General features: G+C 40.2%; 1 protein-coding gene across 6 annotated transcripts in view; it reads left to right on the plus strand.

The window, feature by feature from the left end:
• The window catches only part of LOC119656873, a 61,959-nt gene that overhangs the window by 38,307 nt on the left and 2,395 nt on the right, over positions 1–21,257 (plus strand). For 3 of the 6 annotated variants that reach the window (XM_038063533.1, XM_038063534.1, XM_038063535.1), the window contains one exon: positions 15,608–15,774. In XM_038063533.1, the coding sequence (XP_037919461.1) occupies positions 15,608–15,774 (167 nt within the window). The other 3 variants (XM_038063532.1, XM_038063537.1, XM_038063536.1) reach the window with 3 other exon arrangements.

Below are 21,257 nucleotides of genomic sequence, written 5' to 3' on the forward strand. Positions count from 1 at the left end.
TTCAGAGGTATTGCCTCAGGCCACCGCGTAAACCTGTCGATGATTGTGAGACAATACCTGTAACCGTGCGAGTCTCGCAAAGGCCCCACTATGTCGAGGTGTATTGCGTGGAACCGCTTGGTAGTGCGGGGGAATGAGCCCACTTCTTTCCTTACATGCCTGGAGACTTTACACTTTTGGCATACGATGCACTCTCTGGCCCAGGAATTGATATCCTTGTTCATAGAGGGCCAGAAGTATTTCTCGGTGACTAGCCGATTTGCTGTCCTGATGCCTGGATGTGCTCGTGAACCGCGTGGAACACTTCCTTGCAAAAATTGGCCGGAATGTATGGTCGGGGTCCCTTTTCCGAGTCTTCACAGCAGAGAGAGAGGTTCAAGCCAAAGATGGGGAACTCCCTAAATTTATATTTGAGGTTGGATTTGGGGCCCTGAAGTACTGCGTCATCCTCCTGCACCTTGGCGATAGCCGAGAATTGGAGTGAGGCGGGGATGTTAACCTCGGAGACACGAGACAAAGCGTCAGTAACTATGTTGTCCTTGCCGAACACGTGTTGGATGTCTGACGTAAACTGGCTTATAAAGCTCAGGTGTCCAAGCTGACGAGGGGACGCTTTGTCGGGCTTTTGTTTCAAAGCATATGTGAGAGGCTTATGGTCCGTGAACACTGTGAACGGCCTGCCTTCTAGGAAGAAGCGGAAGTATTTGATGTTCAAGTGCGCGGCGAGCAGTTCTTGATCTTAGGTACTGTAGTTCCGTTGAGCGGGGTCCAACTGCTTAGAGAAGAAACTCAACGGCTGCCAGACCTGATTCACTTTTTGGTGAAGAGCACATACACAAACACGACTAGGGGTGCATCTTGCAGAGGAAATGCCAAGAGTGTAGTGTCAGCCAGTTGTTGATGGGGTCTGTCAAACGCGCGGACAGCATCTTCAGACCACACGATGTCTCGTGTGTCCTTTGTTTTGGGGACTGGTGTTGGGCGGCCTTGGGCAGGAAACGACGGTAGAAGTTTAGCATGCCCAAGAACCTCCTCAACTCCTTCATTGTCTTCGAACGCGGGAAGCTTGTAATTGCTTGCACCTTGTCTGGGCCGGGCTGAATTCCTTCAGGGGAAATGGAGTGGCCGAGAAATCTCACCTGTGTTTGAAGGAATTTGTATTTCTCAACGTTTAGGACTATCCCGGCTTCAAGGAGACGTTGAAAAATGCATTCGAGATGGGCTAAGTGCTCAGACTCAGTGGAAGAAGCGACGAAAACATCATCCAAGTATACGAAACAGAAATCGAGGTTTTGCAGGACCGAGTGAATGAACCTTTGAAAGGTTTGCGCCGCATTGCACAATCCGAAAGTCATCCGGGTGAACTCAAAGAGTCCAAAGGGTGTGCATATTGCCGTCTTTGGTATGTCTCCAGGAGCTGCAGGGATTTGATGATAAGCCATGGCTAAGTCCAAGGTCGAAAAGATGCGGCAATTTACGAGATGATGCGAAAGTCGTGGATGAGCGGAATTGGATGTCGGTCTGGAACAGTCCGTGCATTTAGGCTTCTGTAATCCCCACAGGGGCGCCATTCGCAATTTGGCTTAGGGACCATATGCAGTGGGGAGACCAACAGCTGTTTGAAGGTCTACAGATACCCTGTTGGAAGGGTTGTTCAAATTCTTTCCGCGCAGTAGCCAGTTTCTCCACCTTCGAGAAGATCGAGGAACCAGTGGTGTTAATGTGATGCTGCACATTGTGCTCCACTGGTTTAGAGAGACTACATTCGGTAGTAATCTGGCTGAACTTTTGGAGAAGTGCCCGAACACGAGAGTCGGTAATATCTTCCAAAAGTACGAAAAAATTGTTACTTGGGTGAGATGCCATTTGGCCCGACGAATTAAGGTTGGTGCTGGGATCTATAAGAGACTTGTTTTGCAAGTTCACCAGCAACCCATAGTGACACAAGAATTCTGCGCCTAGTATGGGGTAGCTGACATCCGCCAGGATGAATCGCCAGGAAAACGTCCTACGCAAGCCAAGACTCACGTCCACTTGCCTATACCCGTAGGTATTGATTCGGGAGGAAGTTGTTGCCGCTAGTTTCAATGGTTGCGGAAATAGTCGATGATGCCGGGGTCTACGAGGTAGATAGATAAATAGAAAATAAATTTCAAATGCTGCCAATTCTGCTGCGCCCCAGGCTCAAGACGGGAATATGAGTACTTAGAAATTCATATTGAGGCAGACCTGGCCCGGACACTGATTGTTGCGCCGTTGGTGATAATGATGAAGACGGGTTCTCCAAGGCTCTCCAAGAAATGAATTTCTGAGACGAAACCACCTTAGTGATCTCCGTTGTCCATGTGGTATCAGACAACTTCCAGTAAGCCTTCATGACTTAAACAGACTTGGATCTTGGATACTTCCTCAGACTTGTGCGAAGTATGCTGCCATCCAGAAATTCGACGTGAATATCGAGATATATCATATCCTCCAAATCTGCTACCACCAAAATGGAAAGCAATAAAGTAGGAATAAATAAAACCTATTTTCTCAAATTGTCGCTTCTCCCGTTAGGTAGATTCTGAGCTGTTCGCATATTATTTTACCCCCGGAAACTGTCCGACATAAATTTACGCAGAAATATTAACTCTTTTGGATATATCAATATAGTAAAAAGTTTTCAAATGTACTTGACTGGTTTTGTTTTTGAATTTAGAAGACAATTTTATTTGGGTTTTCATCTAAACGGGCAAATTTTTCGTTCCTACAAACAATTTCGAAGAAATTGGAATGCATTTTCACATACACTCAGCATGTTCGTTGAATTGTGCTTCTTACATCAATTTTATGCCATTTATGTAATGCCGGCCATATATGGTAAGGATCGAATTGATATGTGATTGTTAGTGGCAGCTGTTGTTCCCCTGATAAGCCATTAACGAAAATGTAAATGTCGCGATTGTTCAACTCACCAAACATGTTTCTCTAATTACTGTTGCGGCGGCCCCTATAAACAAATTTCTGAATTTTCCCAAAAAATCTTCAGATAACTGAGCAACGAAACCATAAAAGCGCGTAAATTGATACCGATTTTTTGCTAATTAGCACTTTACTCCATAATAATCGAAAGCGCATAAATCACTCAATTTAAAATGAGCAGATTTGCAAAGTTTTCTAAGAGTTTGTCAAATACGTGCTGAAGTGTGGTCTCCTGGAATTGCCTCCGGTGAATGAAATTCGGTGGATGGCACCAACGGGGCAGGGTGCCAAGCAGGGACTACCAATTCCCCTCAGAATCACTCCGGGAGAGTGAAATGCTTTTGCTAGAGGCGAAGGTGCGCCAGGTGATATCTTACCGACTTGATCTGGTCGGCTTCGAGCCCGCGATCTGCAAAGCGATATGTTTCCGAGTTAATCGCAATCTTTGTGCACGTAACGCCGAAAGATAAATTTTGTAATATATAACGCCAACGGCACATAGCAGAATCACGGCAGTGACGTGAAACGACTGATGAATAATACTCGGAATAGCTGAGTTGCCGCGGGCACGGAGCAACAACAAGGCTACATATGCGGCGGACCATGTATGCCTCCATTCATGAATTCTGCTCCACTGGCGAATTGAATCGCTAGGTACTCGCATAGTACATAGAATGGCACAACGAGTGTGCTGCACACATAGGCTCGCTAATAAGGAGATGAGTAAGAGCATGCGTACCCCCCGATTACCGCCAAGAAGTATTCGTATATGGGGCGTACTTGTGCCTGCGGCTGTTGCCTGCTGACGTTTGTTTGGGACTTTGGGACTGGGACTTTGACACTGAGAGCGAAGCGCTGTCCAGTGTGCTAGGCATCCAGTCACCACACGAACACCACCGACCAGAATTGCTCTACTTATGCTACGCAAACTGCGTCCACTTAATCCCTCCAAAGATTACTCCCAATCAGGTAGGTTCAATTGATAAAGTCGATAGTAGTATCTCACCCACTACATCCGAAGCGTACGTTTGGCAGATGGAGTTGTGTTGGTGCGTTTCCGTTCTCCTGCTTGAGATAAATTGATGCTTTGGTACTTGCAAATCAAACCCAAGAAGTAGAGGATTTATTATTGGCTGAGCGATTATTGCAATTGTTGGTTACAGCTTGAAATCCGTGGATAGAAGACGTCTAGCAGTTTGCTTGATTTTTAAACGACGGTCAGTTAAGCTTCCAAACTTTATTCCTAGGGTTTTATCACATCTTGTTGGGTGATTCACCTTGTTTTACTAATATGTAGTTAAAGAAGTAAGAAGTGTGTGACAGACCCGCTAAATCTCATTTGAATTGGTTATTTTCCGACATTATACCTCAACCACCATCTCCGCCTCAATCATTCATTGCCCTACTTATGACTCATAATTGAATGAAAAACGTTGGCATGAATGTGACCAGGTATTATATTTTGGTCAATGAAAATGGTATTGGGTCGTTTGTGACCTATTAAATGGAATTACGGGTGATAGTGATAAAAATGAGTTTTTTTTTAATAAAATTATACAGAACTTATCAAGATACTCTTCAGTTCATCGTGTAATCTTAGAAGAATCTGTACTGTAATTTACTGTCGTTTGTGGATATATACCTGGACTTGAGGACCCACTGTTGTGGAAATTCCTCTAATTCTCTCAATCGTTCAAGACTCACCTAAAAGAAGTCCAAATGTCTAAAACTTATTTTAACGACTACTTTCAAGATACAGTTCTAACTAATTTTAGTCTATTACTACATTAGGTCAAACATAAATTTATTTAACTTGCAGTTCCATTTTCAATTGTGATCATGCATATATGCTTTGGATTTCTTCTACATAAGCGCCTGCGGGAATGACTATATTTCATTACCTGCCAAAGGGTTCATGCGTTTAGTTATGAATACTAAATTAATCGGGAGTACATATCGTCAAATTAATATTTTCCAATCTACTATTCATAATGTTGAATAGTTGAAAATACAAACGGAAGTTATGTTCTACTTCTGCTTAGCACCGTCAATTATTATTAGCATTCACGATAATATCTCGCTCATTCTAATTTTTTGATTAAATCTTAACCGTTATCCTTAGTAGCTTATGCTTTTGTGAAACAAAATGTTATGAAAATCGGTTTAGTATTATTTATCCCTGCATCCGGCCGATTGCCTGTTAAGAAGACAGAATTATGGAAACTGCAGAGTTTTCGTATACATAGAATGGCATGACTTTGTATGGAGTATATGTAGACGGAAAGCTCTTCTTCTTCAATAGCGCGACAGACCAAATCGGTTCTTGGCCTCCAGGATAGACTTCTTCCAGCCATGTCGATCCTTCGATCGCGTCTTCCAGTTCGAAAATTTCAGCAGCTTTTTACTGGCCTCGTCCACATCTAAGGTTTTCGTGGCTTTACCACTGGGCGGCGTTCTTCGGATGTTCCTTCGAATAACCTGTTAGTTATTCGCTTGTCGTCCATCCAAACTACTACTACTACTACTGCAATTTTCGTAGCTTTATCATCACCGATGCTGCTAGATCGTCATAGACCACGGTTGTGCTAGTTTCCGAGAATGAGTTCTGTCTCATTTTGAATTTGTACTTCTAGACACTGAAATGTTACTCAAGGGGCTAGAAGTTAGTCCCACTAGTTGGGCAAAAGTAGGATATTTCCACGATTTTTTACTGAAATTTTTTTGAACGACCATTATAATGTCTCAAAGTGCACATATTGAACAACCTTCAGTAATATTTTTATTACAAATGTTAGGACATGTGTACATGTGGAGCTGTGTTAAAAATTGCCATAAAAAATGTATTTTTATTTTTATGTTTTGTGGTGACCAAACCTGTGGCGATCTGGATCATCTGAATCAAAAAATGTCGATAGATTTAGTTGAATTATGATAAAAGCTAGTGTTTGATCCTATGATGTAAAAAAATATCTATTTTTCACAAAATGGCATTTACTCAAAGTTAATGATTTTTTATTAAAACAAGGCGGGAAACCGGAAGCTGGACGATTCAGGTATGAAAAGTTTTGCGTATTTCTTTCATAAAAACATTTGAGTGGACATTTGTCCCATTAGTACTAGTAGTAGCACGTAATGCACATGCATACATTAAGTAAGAATATGTGATACTGACATTCAAAGCCTTGAATTTGCACAGAAGCGACAACTTTGACCTACTATAACTTTGTTAATAATGCTGTTATTAAAGCTGCGATTTCCACTAAACTTTGTAGGATTATGCTCTATAGTATAGTCTTAATTGCTACTTATGATCCTAGGATAAACATGAGGGGAGGTTTTTAGTGAAATACTAAAAATTATAGTAACTTTCTTTGAACAGTTATCGGTATGGAAGGTATTTCGAAGCCTAGGCACCATATAGTGGCAGCCTCTTGATTTTTTTTCCGATTTTTGGGTTGAGTAGTTTCTGAGAATGGGTCCGTTAAGGAAATGATCATTTTCCACCCTCGTACTCTCAGCCTTCCCAACGAACATTAAAACTAAGACCGGCTTCGGAAAGTACTATCCGAGACCTTTCATTTGATACTCCACATGCATGCATGTATTGAGGATGTAACTCTCTATATATGCATATGCATGAGCGTTCACACAACGCATGTAACAGACAGACAGATAGACGGACAGACCGACAGATAGTGAACCGATTTTAATAAGGTTTTGGGCAATAAAACATGTTTTATCAAAAAAAGGTCGATATATTAAACACTACGTTTTTATATATTGAAAAGGTCTGCCAAATATCAAGAGGATTGGTTCAGTTGTTTTCGAGTAATTTTGGTCACGGGTTTTAGACGTATAATTTTTAGAAAAACGCTATTAAAATTCCAACGATCATATCTTGACTTAAAAGTTTAAGGACATATTCTCAGGTTATTATAGTTGAAAAACGCAATAAAAAATCATTTTTTTCCAAAGTTACAAGTGGGATTAACTTATTGCATAAAGTATTAGTTGAGATCATTACCACTTTCCGTTTCTGGATTACCAAGGAGATATCTTAGGTAACCCTGCCGATATCATGGGTGGAATACTTTACGAAGCTGCTCAGTCCAGTGGAAGTGCCAGCGGGATGTACCGCTTTGACGAATCCCGAAATTATAAACAACACACCAGTCGAATCTCCTTCTATTCAAGAGGTGAAAGCAGCCCTGCGCAACCAAAAACTAAATAAGGCCCCGGGATTCGATGGTATTCCAACTGAAGTATTACAGAGTGGAGAAAATTGCTTGAATAATTTCCTCGTTAAATTTATTTTAAAAATTTTGACAAATGAAAATTACACAAAACAAAGAGACAAACTTATCTGCGACAATAACAAAGGCATTTCATTGTTGTGGATATCCTATAAGATCCTGACGAAAATCATCCAAGCTAGGTTAGAGCCATATACATACAAATTAATTCGTGAATATCAATGTGACATTCGAAAAGAATGATCCACGATGGACTAAATTTTCACTGTCAAACAACTACTGCCATGAGGTCAATATCGATGTGCATCAGCTCTTCGTCGACTTTCTTCAAGCATAGCAGCATAGTATGAAACGAGAAGTAGTATATCGTATCATGCGCCGGTTCCGCCTACCAGAAAAACTGAACCGACGATGACTGAGAGTGAATTCCATCTAAAAATACTTGCCGAGCTAACGCAATGCTTCGAAACCAACTGCGGATTAAAGCAAGGAAACCAGAATATCGGCGAGGTGGAGGTACCCCCCTAGCGACAGATCAGACTTTCTATGAGTGACAAGTGATGGAAAAACTCTTCGAAAATGGCCATTAATGGGATGGACTTGAGTATATTATCCGTAAACTGGAATTAGGTACCACTGGAGCATTGCTCTACAAATCTTCGCAAAAAGTGGGATTCTCTAACGACATAAACATCATAGCACGTTCAATTCCAGACGCCAAGCAAGAACTCCTACTTGGTAAGAGTAGATTTCCTTATTTCTCAGAAGAACTTGAAAACTTGGCAGTTGAAAGGATCCGCTATCCCTTCAGGGAGAAAGGAAATTTTTCAGGGAAAGTGTGCAATGCGTCTTTTATTTCAGGTCATAGACAAAATAGAATTTATAAAAACAATTAAATTCTTATCGTTATCTTCTTCTTTTTCTTCAGCCTTTGTCCCGTTCACAAGCGGGGTCGGCTCGTCGTGATCGGCTTCGCCATTTGGCTTTGTCGAATGCCTGATCTAGGTGCAAAATTCTTATCGGAGGGTTCGTGCTTAACGCATTCTGTGTACTTAGCCTTCTTCCGCTTTCAAATTGGTTTCCAAAATTATTCGGTTTTTACTAGAAATGATTGGCTTTCTCGGAAACTTCCCTGATTGCGTTCAAATTTCTAGAATGGTCTTTATCTCAGACATATCCTAGTATTTTATAAGTTCTCTGAATAAATAGAAAATCTCAAAAATATCTTATTTTTTAAATTTATTTTTTGTTGATATTATAGAGAGAGATTTTATAGAGAAAGAAAAGGGGTTTCAGTTTATTCAAATCAATGTAGGATAAGGTGTGTTTTTTAACTATAGAACCACCTCTGATTTGCCTAATTTAATATTTTGCAATAGTTTCAATTAAACGAAAAGAAGTGCTTGCATGAGGGCTTCCCAAGACTCTTGTCAACACTTTTACATAAAATTTAGTAAAGGTTGAATTTTCAATTAACTTCCAACCCAACAATGTCGATGTGATATCAGTACGGTTTAATTTTGAACCCTACCCCTGGAGGGGAAAATGGAAAGTTTTCCTTTCCAATCCGATTCAAAAACTACTAGGGCACCCCGGAAAGGGGCTAGTTTCGCGTCGTCATTTAACTCATTGCTAACCAATTATCGTTGTAATTTGCAAGGGAGGCAGGAATGGACATTTTTTTTCTAGAAAAGTGAGCTACTTTGGAAATAAAGGAAGTTTGAAGCTGTTATCCGTGGACTTACAAATGTGCTGAAAAAAACCACATCCCACCCAGAGTAGCCCGTGTCGATAAGTTTAACGTCCAAGAAGAGAGCGAATAGCTAACAGACCGACAGATGTAGAATTGTTTTGAATAAGGGTTTGTTTTATGTAAAACCTTAAAAAGGATGATAACTGACTATAAATAAGGTGGTGGTGAGCTGCCCAGTCCATTCAACTGATCAAATTTTCCTCATTTCATTACCCATAGTTGACTACGAATCAGTGCTAGCAGCAAATGAAGAACTGCATTATGAAATTGCTTCACGCATTAACGTAACCTGGATAAAGTGGCATTCCACAGCTGGTGTTCTTTGTGATCGACGCATCAACGAACGTCTCACATCTAAAATTTACCGCAATGTCGTCTGCCCTGACGCTTTCTGTGGTTCTGAATGTTGGCCGACTATAAAAGAAAATGAACGGCACCTTGTGGTAATGGAGACGAAGATGTTGCTTTGGACTAATGGCGTGACACGTTTTGATCACATCCAAAATGAGGACATCCGTGATCGATATGCAGTTGCACTGATCGTGGAAAAATTGAGAGAGAGAGGAAACTTCCAATAATTTTCAACTGATGTCAAGCAATCTCACACAAGAAGCGCATGACAAACAACATACCTGTTTTCTGTTCTAATGCTCTGCTGTTAGATATAAACCACAAATTTAAATCAGTTTTGAGTTAAATCTTAAGTAAATTCTGTCTACACATAGGAGATTATTGAATACGAAGTTGATGTAAAAAGTGTAAAAAGATTCAGAAAATAAATATTCAATTGCAGGCGTGATTCGCAACACCTCTCCTCTCCATCTCCTCCCAAAAACTGGAAAAAATCCGGCGACTGTAATAGTTTTCGCTCCACATTTTCACTTGGCATTTCATAATCTTTTCTTAAATCAATTCTTCAGGTGCGGTCACTTTTCATAAATTTGAAATTTTCTTCCTGGAAAAAAGAGTTTCAGTAACTCGACCAAGCTTTGATTAGTAGGAATTAGAGTAACTGAATATGGAATATGACACTCTAAAATAAAGCAATCCTTTCTAATACCAAAGGTAATCGGCAAATTTGTCAATAAACGGCTTAATTGCAGTTACAATAAAAACTTGAGATTTTATCCATAAAATTATGGGCTCTTCATTACATAACCAGCTTTCTTTTGAGAATCGGCATTATTGCCTTTTAACACAGAAAAGTTGCCACTTTTTGGTATCTTCTTGTGTTTTGAGAGACATTTTGCAGATTGCACGCTCCAGGTCAGAACAATTATGTAAATTTAATAATGAAATCATTGCTGATTCTGCCCCCTGAAAGCGACATATCTAAAGTCTAATTTCCGTTTAATCCTAAGACTTTCAATTAAATCTTTAGTGGCCTTGAATATCAACCTAAGACGCGTAATTTAGCTTTATCGGCAAGCGGTATCAAACAATGAATCAACATTGTTTTGACGGTTAGATATAATAAATGTAATCGAAGCAGCAAATAGCTTTTCACTTATTTTATGATGTGCCAATAATCCCAACTTCCTTCCCATCGTAAACAATGCTTGTAGAATTCGATACAGCTTACGCCGGAGTTTTTAACTGTATTCTACCACTTGGTTTTTCCTGGTCTATTAAAAGTAGACAATATCAACTTCCTTCGATTGTTTTTCATCTATTCTGCGATGGTCTTGTAGGAAAGTCGAACTTTAGACATGAATGGTCGATATCTCTGTTATCAATTTCGCGAGAGTCTGATTAACATTTTAAGTCTCAAATCGATAAGTTGTTCTATTTCCGTGAATTTGTTGTCGATCGGTTTCGATCTGCAGAGTAAACGCGGCTCGTAAAGAGGAAGAATGGAAAGGTGAGCTGCCAACTGAAGACTGCAGTGGCAGCGGCACATACCCCGTACCAACACCTCAGATGGCGATTGTATCTTCCTCGTCACAATTCCGAACTTCTCGTGCAACAGAGAAAGCATTCTCCAGAAGCCCAATAAACAGGGGTAGTAGGATAATAGCTTATGTACTACCCAAGCGGGTTACCGTCGGAGAGGTGTACCCGCTCAGCTAAAGGTGTAATTTCCACCAGCAGCGAACAAATACACTTGCAAGCCTCCGACAAATGTCTTATGTGGCTTAAGAGGCGATTATCGCGATCTAACCAACAAGTTGTACATAAGGCGACTGGAGAATGGGTCGTGTCTTGGCTGTGCGGTCGAATATCGCACTGGCACCTTTGCCGGCTCTTGGCGACTTGACTAAGGTGGAAAACCCTCGCTGCGGTCGGCGTTCTCTTCTGTCGCGCTGAGCTGAGTGAGCAATCGCCGATCGCGCATGGTCGTGTCTTAAGAAAGATACTTAGTTGCAGATACTCAGATACATAGAGCTTGGTACCGTTGTTTTTTCGTGCGTTTACCTGCCGGGGCGGCTGAGAGATCGAGATCGCTCTCACCTGGCCCGAGGTGCGATCAGCCCCGCGATTCGGCCACACTATTTGACTAATCGCCTCAATAGTTGTTTCCTTATTTCATAAATATGTGGAATTATTGTGTGAGCCACAGAGTGCGGCGGTATGTGAGATATATGACGCTTACATACATAAATTAGCCATGCTGAGACACAGTGGCATATATCAGTCACTGTACTATGGAAACCAATAACATTTTAAATAGTGACATACTCGGTGGCGGTACAGCCGGGTTTTCCGCAAGAATGAAAAAACGTGTGTGATATTTAAGAGTATTATTTTTAAGTACATAAAAGTGCAATAGTGCAACGCAGTGAGTGATTCTGGAGATCGAGAGTGAAAGGAAGAAAAACAGATTTGTTCGTTAGTATATAGAATGTACATGGAGGACGGGCTGCGGATGTGTTAAAAGGAATCGTCGACCCATCCATTCATTCCAGATACTTAAAGTGCCTGACGGTTGTTAATCATACGACACTAGTGTAAATTGTGCAATAATACTGAATTACATAAAAGGGGTGGACAGGAAGGAAGATTCACATAATCTGCGAGTGGTAGTGCAAAGTGTGCCTCCAATGTTGCGCTGCCCATTGATAAATGGACACGTTCTCTCGGTCTGTGACATACAAGTGTAGATACATTAATCGGATCCAAGGCATCAACGTCCACGGCATCTAGATTACTATTGCTGCTAATCTCGGTCGCGTTATGTGTTTCATACACTGGCCTTACATACGCATCGGCATCATTCATCTCTTCTCAGGCGCGACTCCAAACACCTTCTTATGATGTCAAAGGTGTAGCAAAATAGCAACCTATAAAAGTCGTATGTTGTCACCCTATCAATTATTATTAACACTCGAGATTTCATCGTGTTAACACACTCAGTCAAGTGTCTCCGAATCCTGCAGGTACTCCCGACGAGGCTCAGTGCATTTCTCCAATTATCAATCCTCAAGTGAAGCGTTCTAATTCCTTGCCGTTAATTGGCTCAAGTTATGTGATTGTGTGATTTCCTGAAAGCAAAACAGTGATTCGGTTTTCGTATCAAAAATTCATCTAATTTATTCAATGGACAACAATTCGGACGGATACAGTTAAGATTTAAATTGATATTCGGTCATTCCAATAATCTGTGATAAAGAGCGACTGACCCCTAATCGAGACTCTAGGATTATTGCATTTCGGTGAAAAGTGCGGCGTATTAACCGGCATTAGTGCAGTTGCGTGACGAAAGCCATCGGCTCAAGTGATATCGACAAGACTCCCGACTAACGCCAAAATGTTCGCAACCAAATCGAATAACCTTTACCGCGACCAATGCGAACACCTCACCTCAACGTACCACCCAAATGGTATGCTTGACAGAGACCAAAGAACAGCCAAATCGTTATCGGCGTTTTCGAAAATGGCCAGTGAAACGTACTCAGTACAAAAATGTAGCCAGTCGAAAAACAAGTGCTGTTACACGTTGCATAATTCAAATGTGAATGCCATTAAGCCATGCAAGCAGCATCGACGCCAGCAGAACGAATCAGTATTATTCATTTATAATTTTAGTAATAATAATGTTAATAGTAGTAGCCCCGGTCAGTCTGATAGCTGCCGCGCCAGTAACAATAAAATCGCCTTCTATCAATTACCGTCACCCACCGGCCCCAGCAGGCCCTGCCTCGCCTCCAGCGGCCAAGTGAGTGTGGCGGACTGCACAAACGAACGGCCCCAGCTCCCGTCAGCGGAACCCTCCAATAAATCAAAACCTTCCGCGTCATCGCACTCGCCCTCGTCATGTTATAAATCCAAAAGTAAGTAACTTGTAAAACGATTTTAATTTGATGAAAACTCCGCGACCCCAGCAGAATTTCAATTATCTCAATAAGAAAACAGTCAAGAAACCACGACCAAAACCAAATTTCTGCAATAAAAAAGTGACGACAAATGGAGACCAATTTTTTCTGTTCGCATTTTAATGTCACTGACCCACACTACCTCTGATTTGTCGGGCTCGGTATGTGTGTCGTCGAGGCACTCGACGTTTTGTTATTAACATTATTATTTTTATTTAGGCGGCCTGCAGCCTCCTCCGGGGCGCTGGGCTAATTTATGTCACATCTCACTTATAACTTGTTTAATTCGCGTCCCATCAAAATGTAAAAGATCACGAATTGATTTTGGAAAATCTTTCCGCCGATATCGCTTTTACCGGGGGACTGGTGCTGGAGTATCTCAGATGACGATAGTAATCGCGAATAGTATCAAGTTACCGTCGATAATCGGCTATTGATACTGGACGAGGACTTTGGGAGAATCGTCCAATACTGTCGAGTCTGTTCCCACAACCGCCACCTTGTTGATTTTAGGTGGTCGAATCTTTGACTTTTGAGCGGCCTTTTGTCGTCAAAATTTGTGGTCCCAAACATTTCTAACATAATTTATTGAATGACTTCCAAAATATCTGAATATGAGTGGTTTTAGATTTCAAAGCGGTCCAGCGGTCACTAAGTCCTGAGTTCTACGTGTTAATGAACGTGTCGAAAACTTTGCTGAGAACTAAACCTTTCGTTAGTTTGCTCTGCGAAAAAATGTCGCACTTTCCAATAAAACAAGAAACTTCTTAACGTAATTGGATCAAATGCACCACCTCATATGCTAAAGTGTGGGAGACATCGGGGAAATATTTTTCCATTCTAGAGTGAATCGTAAAGATGGGCGGCGCAAACAAGCGATGGGGAGTTCTCGTAACCAAGTGGAAAATTTATAACACCTTTTCTGATTTTTTTTCTTTTTGGCCTGAATGGAGATTAATGTTATTTGTTAGACAACCAGAGAAACAAGCTGGCTTTGAGCGAAAGATAAACAACTTATTGATAGTACAGCTTGTTTTTTTTTATTTAAATAAAATGTTTACGTTCAACACTCGGGTTTCAACCTAAAAAATAAGAGTCTTCTCCTTGAAGCTGCTGAGATCAGCGCCATGAAGAAAGGAATTCGTGTGATGTCGCACCAAAAACTTAATTCATCGACTTCAAAACACTGAGGTTAGCAACTCTGCAGCCCCTTTTATGAAGAAACCAAACCACCCAGATTCAAAGTCAATTACGATGTCTCGCCTGCATTCAGATATGTAACGCGTACTCAAATCTTAATGAAAATGACTTATTTGCTGTCTTGAACACAAGTATTGCATTTATCACCCTGATACCACTGGCATTTCATTACTAAACCGTCTATTTATAAATCCGTTGAATAGAAAGGAATTTATTAGATCCAAAGCCAACCTATCATGCAAGAGTAATGCCCCCAGATTCCACAATCGTGCCATCACACTATCTTATAATAATGGCACTGCGTCAGTGCATTCAACAGAGGCAAAAATAAATCAGTCCCTTCAAGCCCTCCAGCGGTTAATGAGTACCTACAAAAGGTGATCGCATAAAAGCTTCTTCACAATATTCGGTTTGGAGTCTATCAAAAAGCAGCGCACGTCATTCGGGCTGCAAACTTAAATTGTTATTTATATCAACAAATCTATTATCTTGCATATGACTAACTGCTGACACCTCGCCACAGCAACCTTGAATCACACTTGAAAAATTCCGGAAGGTGCTTATATTATACATTTCTGTTAATAGTTAAAATCAAAGCGTTCCTTACCATTCCTCATGATAACCTTAGTAATCTGCTATGCAGGTGGTTCTTACCAGGATAAGAGGAGGTAAATAGAATTTAGCGATACCTGCGCTCATAATGACTTTAAAACCTGGTTTAACCTGGGCTTGTCCAAATAACTAGTTTTTTCACTAAATCAGATTTAATTGCCATTTGCCAACTTTTAATGATCAAACAAAGGCTGTTAAGAAATTAGGGCCGGAAAGGTTTGATATTTTATCTAGAAGTATCTACGAGTTTCTTCCGAGGTGCCGAGGTGTTGAAGAAGCTGACATCTGAATATTCCAAAAAATAGAAGTGAAAGATGTTGTGTTACAGAAATAAACTTCAGAAATTCAATGGTAAAAAATCCTTGATATTAACTTGACTATTTGAGAAGATGGGTCGAGACTGTCGAGTCTATAGTCCATAATTATTTTTGCAGATTTCAAACATTAAAACCTTCTTAAAAATTAAAAATCTTTACAAACATGACTAACGTATATTTTCTTTTGATTTACAGAACTCAACAGTTTATTGATTTGCATTTGCTTTTGGCTACTAATTTTACAAAAAGCACGAGCCATGCCAGTTACGCGAACTTGCGAAGAATACAAGGAAGCGATCAGAGCTGTAATAGATCAAGCAAAAATGTCATACCATGTTAATTATGGTATTTTAGAAGATTTTGTAAGTAAATATCCATTTTGTCAAATTTATGATAAGTACTTTTTATATTTTTAAGACATGCTAGTGAATACTGGAAAGAGACTATGCCAGGCTTTATACATATCCAACTTAGATTTATTGTCAGTTCAGCGTCCTGTTCCGAAATACAGATCCAGAAATAAGTAAAGGAGTAACTTCTTTCCTCAAACTAACATTTCTTGTTTCGACGTATATATATATATATTTCAGGAGCGAAATACCCCTCTTTAGTTTCATACTGCTTTCATAGCTTCGGCGATAGTATATATAATATTTGTGTCGAAACATAAACTGGTAGTTTGCGTAAAGTTACTCTTTTGTCTATTAATAACTGGCTTTACTACCAGCATCAAATAGAGATCAAATATCCCAAAAATAAGGTTCTTCAATTTTTTGACCAGGATTTGAAAAAGAGCGAGATTCCACTAGATTAGATCAAATTTTTATTCGCTGATGAATCCAAATTTGTTTTAGGGATTCTCCCTCAGTTTCAGTTTTGAGGGTGGTTTTTAAAGTTATAAGCGCAGCATCCCCTTCTACAATGCGGGACGTACAACAATTAATTGTCAAAATACCAAAATCTATTTTGAGAATTTTGAGTTTCTAGTAAGTAGTCGAGTCACGACTTTTGTTAATTTGTTGTTGCTAAAATGCTTCAAACATTTTCGAGTGGATCAAGGGAGGGGTAGGGTTTTACACTTTCGAAAAATCCATTTTTTTGTGTTTTCTTGTAGTTTCAAGAATATTTTCCCCAAATTTCAACTCGATCCGAGCAAAATTCTCAAAGTTATCGAGCAGTTAACCTCCGCCCCATCGAACTGTAGTTCTAAGTGTTTAAAACTTGCATGCATTTTCCTCAAAACCACTGTTTCAAAGTCCCTGTTTACTTTCATTTTAAAACTAGTTAACCTAATCATTTTAAGTTTGGTGCACATTTTCGATATAAAGTATCCCCTCCCCCCCCCCCCAAACTTACTTAATGATGTACAAAAGTTTTTGAGGGATTTACTCAAATTATTTTTCAAAAAAAAAGTGCACTTTTCCACGCCAAAAAAAAAACTTACCTCTCCCTTAAGACCTGGACTTCCGGCTTTCCAATCAAAAAATATTATAGTATTGAACGAGACGGACATTTCTTGACGTTTTTGCTTCTGGAATACTGTCATTATCTCCCCGAATTATGAATTCTATGCTATTATTTATCTTTTGAATTGCTAATTAGAACATCGTCCAAGATCCCAATAAATTTTCCTGCCTGCGTTTTGTTTGCTATAAAATTCAATTACATCTGAGTGTAACTGCGCCATATTTCTAGCGGTTAGATTATTCTTGCTTTTTTCTATTCGCTAGTGTTATTCATTTGTCTTGCAAATACCGATATTTCGGGAAACAATTGCTCCCTTCATCAGTGCTAACAAGCCTCTCATTTGATAGCACTGATGAAGGGAACAAATGGTCCCCGAAATATCGCTATTTCCAAAACCAATAAATAACACTAGTGAACAGAAAAAAACAATTTTTAATTATTTCAAATACAGTTACAGTTTTTAGTAATTTATGCCCCATATCACGCTCGACGCATGGTTCAGAATATTTGCTAAAAATTTCTGTGAAAAATTTTAAAATTTAAGCCAACAAAAAATCATTTTGCGGTGACGGCTGTAACTCATGACTCGATCACTTGGAGCAAAAACTAAAGTGATTCTATTGGTATATGACAGGTGACGCTGTCAGTCAACTCGTGAATTATTCAGGGAAAGTCTGTGTCAAATTTCAAGAGGATCCGTGAAAATACTGGCTTTGAAAACGTGAAGTGTGGGAAAATCGATTTAAAGTTCAAAAGATCGGGCGGAGCGACTCAGATCTTGGAATGGTTAAAGCTTCATATCTCCGTTAGTTTTGTCCCAATTACTCCAAAATTTTGACACAACATTCTTGAGCATCCCCCCTTAAGCACAAATTGCATGTAATTCTGCTTGGAAGTTTCCGTCTCTGAGTCAGATTTTCAGGTGAAATTCTCAAGCTAAATCTTCCAGGAGCTTATCCATTCATTATTTTTCTACCCCGCATATGAACATATGGAAATGCAATGCGAAGAACCTCCAAATCCACTTTCCGGATGGTTTGGCTAAATTTAAGTGCGGGCTCTCTTGGAAAACCCCCTAATCTGAACATCAGCACAAAACGACACCAGTGCACTGCGGGTAGTGGAATTTCCGCACAAATTCTTCCACTCCGCCAAACAGACTTCAACGTAGCATTCATTCCTCATAACATTGTCGCGGCTCGGCCGTGTCCAAAAGCAATTCAAAATTGCAGCCATTCACTGAAGCCATGAAGCGCTGATGCGAGCTTGACTAAATACTCCGACCATTGCTTTCTTTTTTCATTAGCCAATTTACACCCTACACAAATAGAATTCATATGGCCGTCGGCCGATATTTCCAATACGGCAAGATACATATGGCATACGTTCAATACATGCTAAAATATCGGAAGGAAGTTTTATTTACATATCGCAATTAAGAAATAGAAATTACAAAACGAAAGAACAAAAACGAAGAAAACCACACAGCCACGCAACTATCTTCACTATCAAACCGGACATACACACTTTATTATTTATACGAATATCAATTCAAATTTTATTGAAAGGAAAACGACGGAGGGACCCCGTCAGCGGCGGGGGTGTGGGGAGGGATCGCTGGAATCGCAGTGAAGACATGCCGAGGAAGAGTGCTAAGAATAAGAAGTCGAAGAAGAGACACTTGAATGGGCACAGAGTGCGGCAAGCCTGTTCGCCATAACACTTTCAATCATTGACACCTAATCCGAGTCCATATTGCTCTTATGATTTTATGTTAATGGAGACGATGATAGTGGTAATCATTGGGCGGCTTTGGTTGCAATTGCAATGATAATGAAGGCTGTCACCAGCTTCAAAGCGTTTTGTTGAACTCATTCACCAGAAAATCACATCCCGACGAGAAGCTTCTGCCTAAGTGCAAAAATCTGTACTTCCATCAGTTAATTGTCTCAAGCGTTCCGAGATATATCTCCTAATTGCTAATTACTATCCAATTATCTGTTTTTGCAGATGAGAAAGTGGATCATTTCTAAAAGGCTTCTATGATTTCTAATTTTTCAAAAACGCATATAGTATTAATTTAGTAAGCAATTTTCTCGGCTTGGTTAGATAACATTGGATAACCTCACCCTCATTCTCTTTTCAGTAGAAACAAAAGAGATGCAGAAAAGACAAATACGAGAAGTTTGACTTCAGTTGAAAGTAATCCTCCCATAAATAATGAACTACAACGATAGACACCTAAAAAACACGTATTATACTGGGAATTTGTGCGTCCAGTCCAGCAAAACATTGCTTAAACTATTATTTAGATATAGAAATCTGATGAGGAATGCAGCCTTGTCAGATCGTTTCAGATCCCCAACTACACATGTCCCGCCGGGGCTTTCTGTAGTAGTCAGCCAAATATAGGCTTTTGGACCAAAGATACATTCCAATCGTTAAATTTCCCAAAGATAGCTAATCTGTGGATATGCTAGGGAGATTTGCCGTTTTTTAGAACAACTTTGCTTCCCTCTTTTGTAGGAGATGCAAGGGGACGACTGATGTTCCATTTGTAATAAATGTTCCTGACCTTCAGATGGACAAGTAGCAGTATCCGGGTACTGCGCTGCCTAGAATGTTTCAGCCCAGTTGCGGCAAAAGCTACAAAACCCTCAATAGTCAGGGCGAAATTCTTAGTTTTGCGATTTGTTTCATTTTATTATTTTCACAAATAAATCCGGCGTCTGGACAATTTCCGAAAGGAAGTTAATTAAATATCAACACGAACGCAAAAAATTTAAGAATCCGCACATCAGTACGAGCGCCTGCACACTCGTTCGAACATATATACGAGTACATGTTACTCATTCAATCGAGCCATGTAGACAGACTCACAGATGTACTTGCATATATTGTATGAACAATTTGTACGGATTGGCCGTTCGATTGTTGCCGTTGTAGAGTGACCAACGCGCGATAAACGACAAGGTGTCGTCCACAATTTCTTAGGAGTTGGGCCAGCGATACCCCGAATGCGTCCAAGAGACCAGCTGGCTTGAGCCAGTACTTGTGGTTTGCCGTCCTGGTTTGCAACAATCTGGAGAACTTATTAAAATTACAAGAGGGTAGCTCTGCAGATATGCAATAATGATATACGTGACGAGATCGAGAAGTGATCGTTTTTCTTTCCCGTTCTGAGATCTCGGGGTCTTGATGGTTTGCGCACTGCATACACATCCATTCAGACGATCGTTTGTGAAATATGTTATGATTTTTGGTGCGGTACTGGATCAAAGGACCGTTTTTGGTTAGACCCGGATTGACTCAGCAATGCGATTGTTGATTCATTTGCTGTTGACTTTGTTTCAAGTGGCGCCTACAAATGAATGAACGGTTGTAGTTCGCTTGGAAGAGATTCGGCAATTAGTCTGGAATTATGAATGAATGCACCAAAGTTCTTGGGTACGTTTGAAGAGGCATGCCTTTTCGCATTCCAAGAAGAGGAGACATTTGAGTTCTGACATACATGCATACCCACTATGCATAGAAACTTTACTTTGTTGCATGCTCTGTGCGAAGTCAGTCAGATCTTCAAATCCCATTTTATGGTGGCTAATTGCCTGATTTTAAGATATTATTGTACTATGGAACGTAAACGAGCCTCCGTTTTTCTATCTATCAATTCACCAAGTAGGGTAACTTCATCGATACGATTTTTCACTGCGGATACTCTAAATTCGACGCTGATCAGTGTCGGAGTGCCAGGTGTCATCGTCGTCGACTTTCATAGAGCTAGAACTATCGAGCCTATTGAAATATCGAAACACTTGTCCTCATGTCGACAATATATCTTTCTTGTTGAAAGAATGTATGCAAATAGCCTCTGGGCTCGCTAGACGGTAAAAGAAGAAACGCGACAAACAAGAGGGCTACTTGGAGCCCCGGTCGCAGTACAAGGCATAAGTGACTTAAGATCTTGCTGACGCTCGATTGTCTGGGAGAACCTCATTGTTCACGGGAAGTGGCTCTCCGAATAAAAACCTTTCTGGTTGTTTTTATATCTTGTACTTTGCCTATCGTTTATTGATTAATCGAGACTTTGAGGCTAGATTTAGAGTTATATTCATGATGTTAATCTGACATGATTCGTATGGGTATAACTACCCTAGCCACGGTTTAAAAGCAGAAGCAAAAAGTTTGGGTTTTATGCAGCGTAGCATTTCTTTACACGTAATTTGGTATATCATTTTTGGCAAATTCGGATTGCAGTGAATCTGCATTAAATCTTTTTGATGAAATGACTGGATGCGGTTGTGAGAGAGATCAGTTGTACTGCTGTTTCTGCTGCTACCGAATGTATATTTAATCTGCTATTCAGTTCCGCATTCACGAT

This window comes from Hermetia illucens, chromosome 5, assembly GCF_905115235.1.
Source record: "Hermetia illucens chromosome 5, iHerIll2.2.curated.20191125, whole genome shotgun sequence".
Lineage (NCBI taxonomy): Eukaryota > Metazoa > Arthropoda > Insecta > Diptera > Stratiomyidae > Hermetia > Hermetia illucens.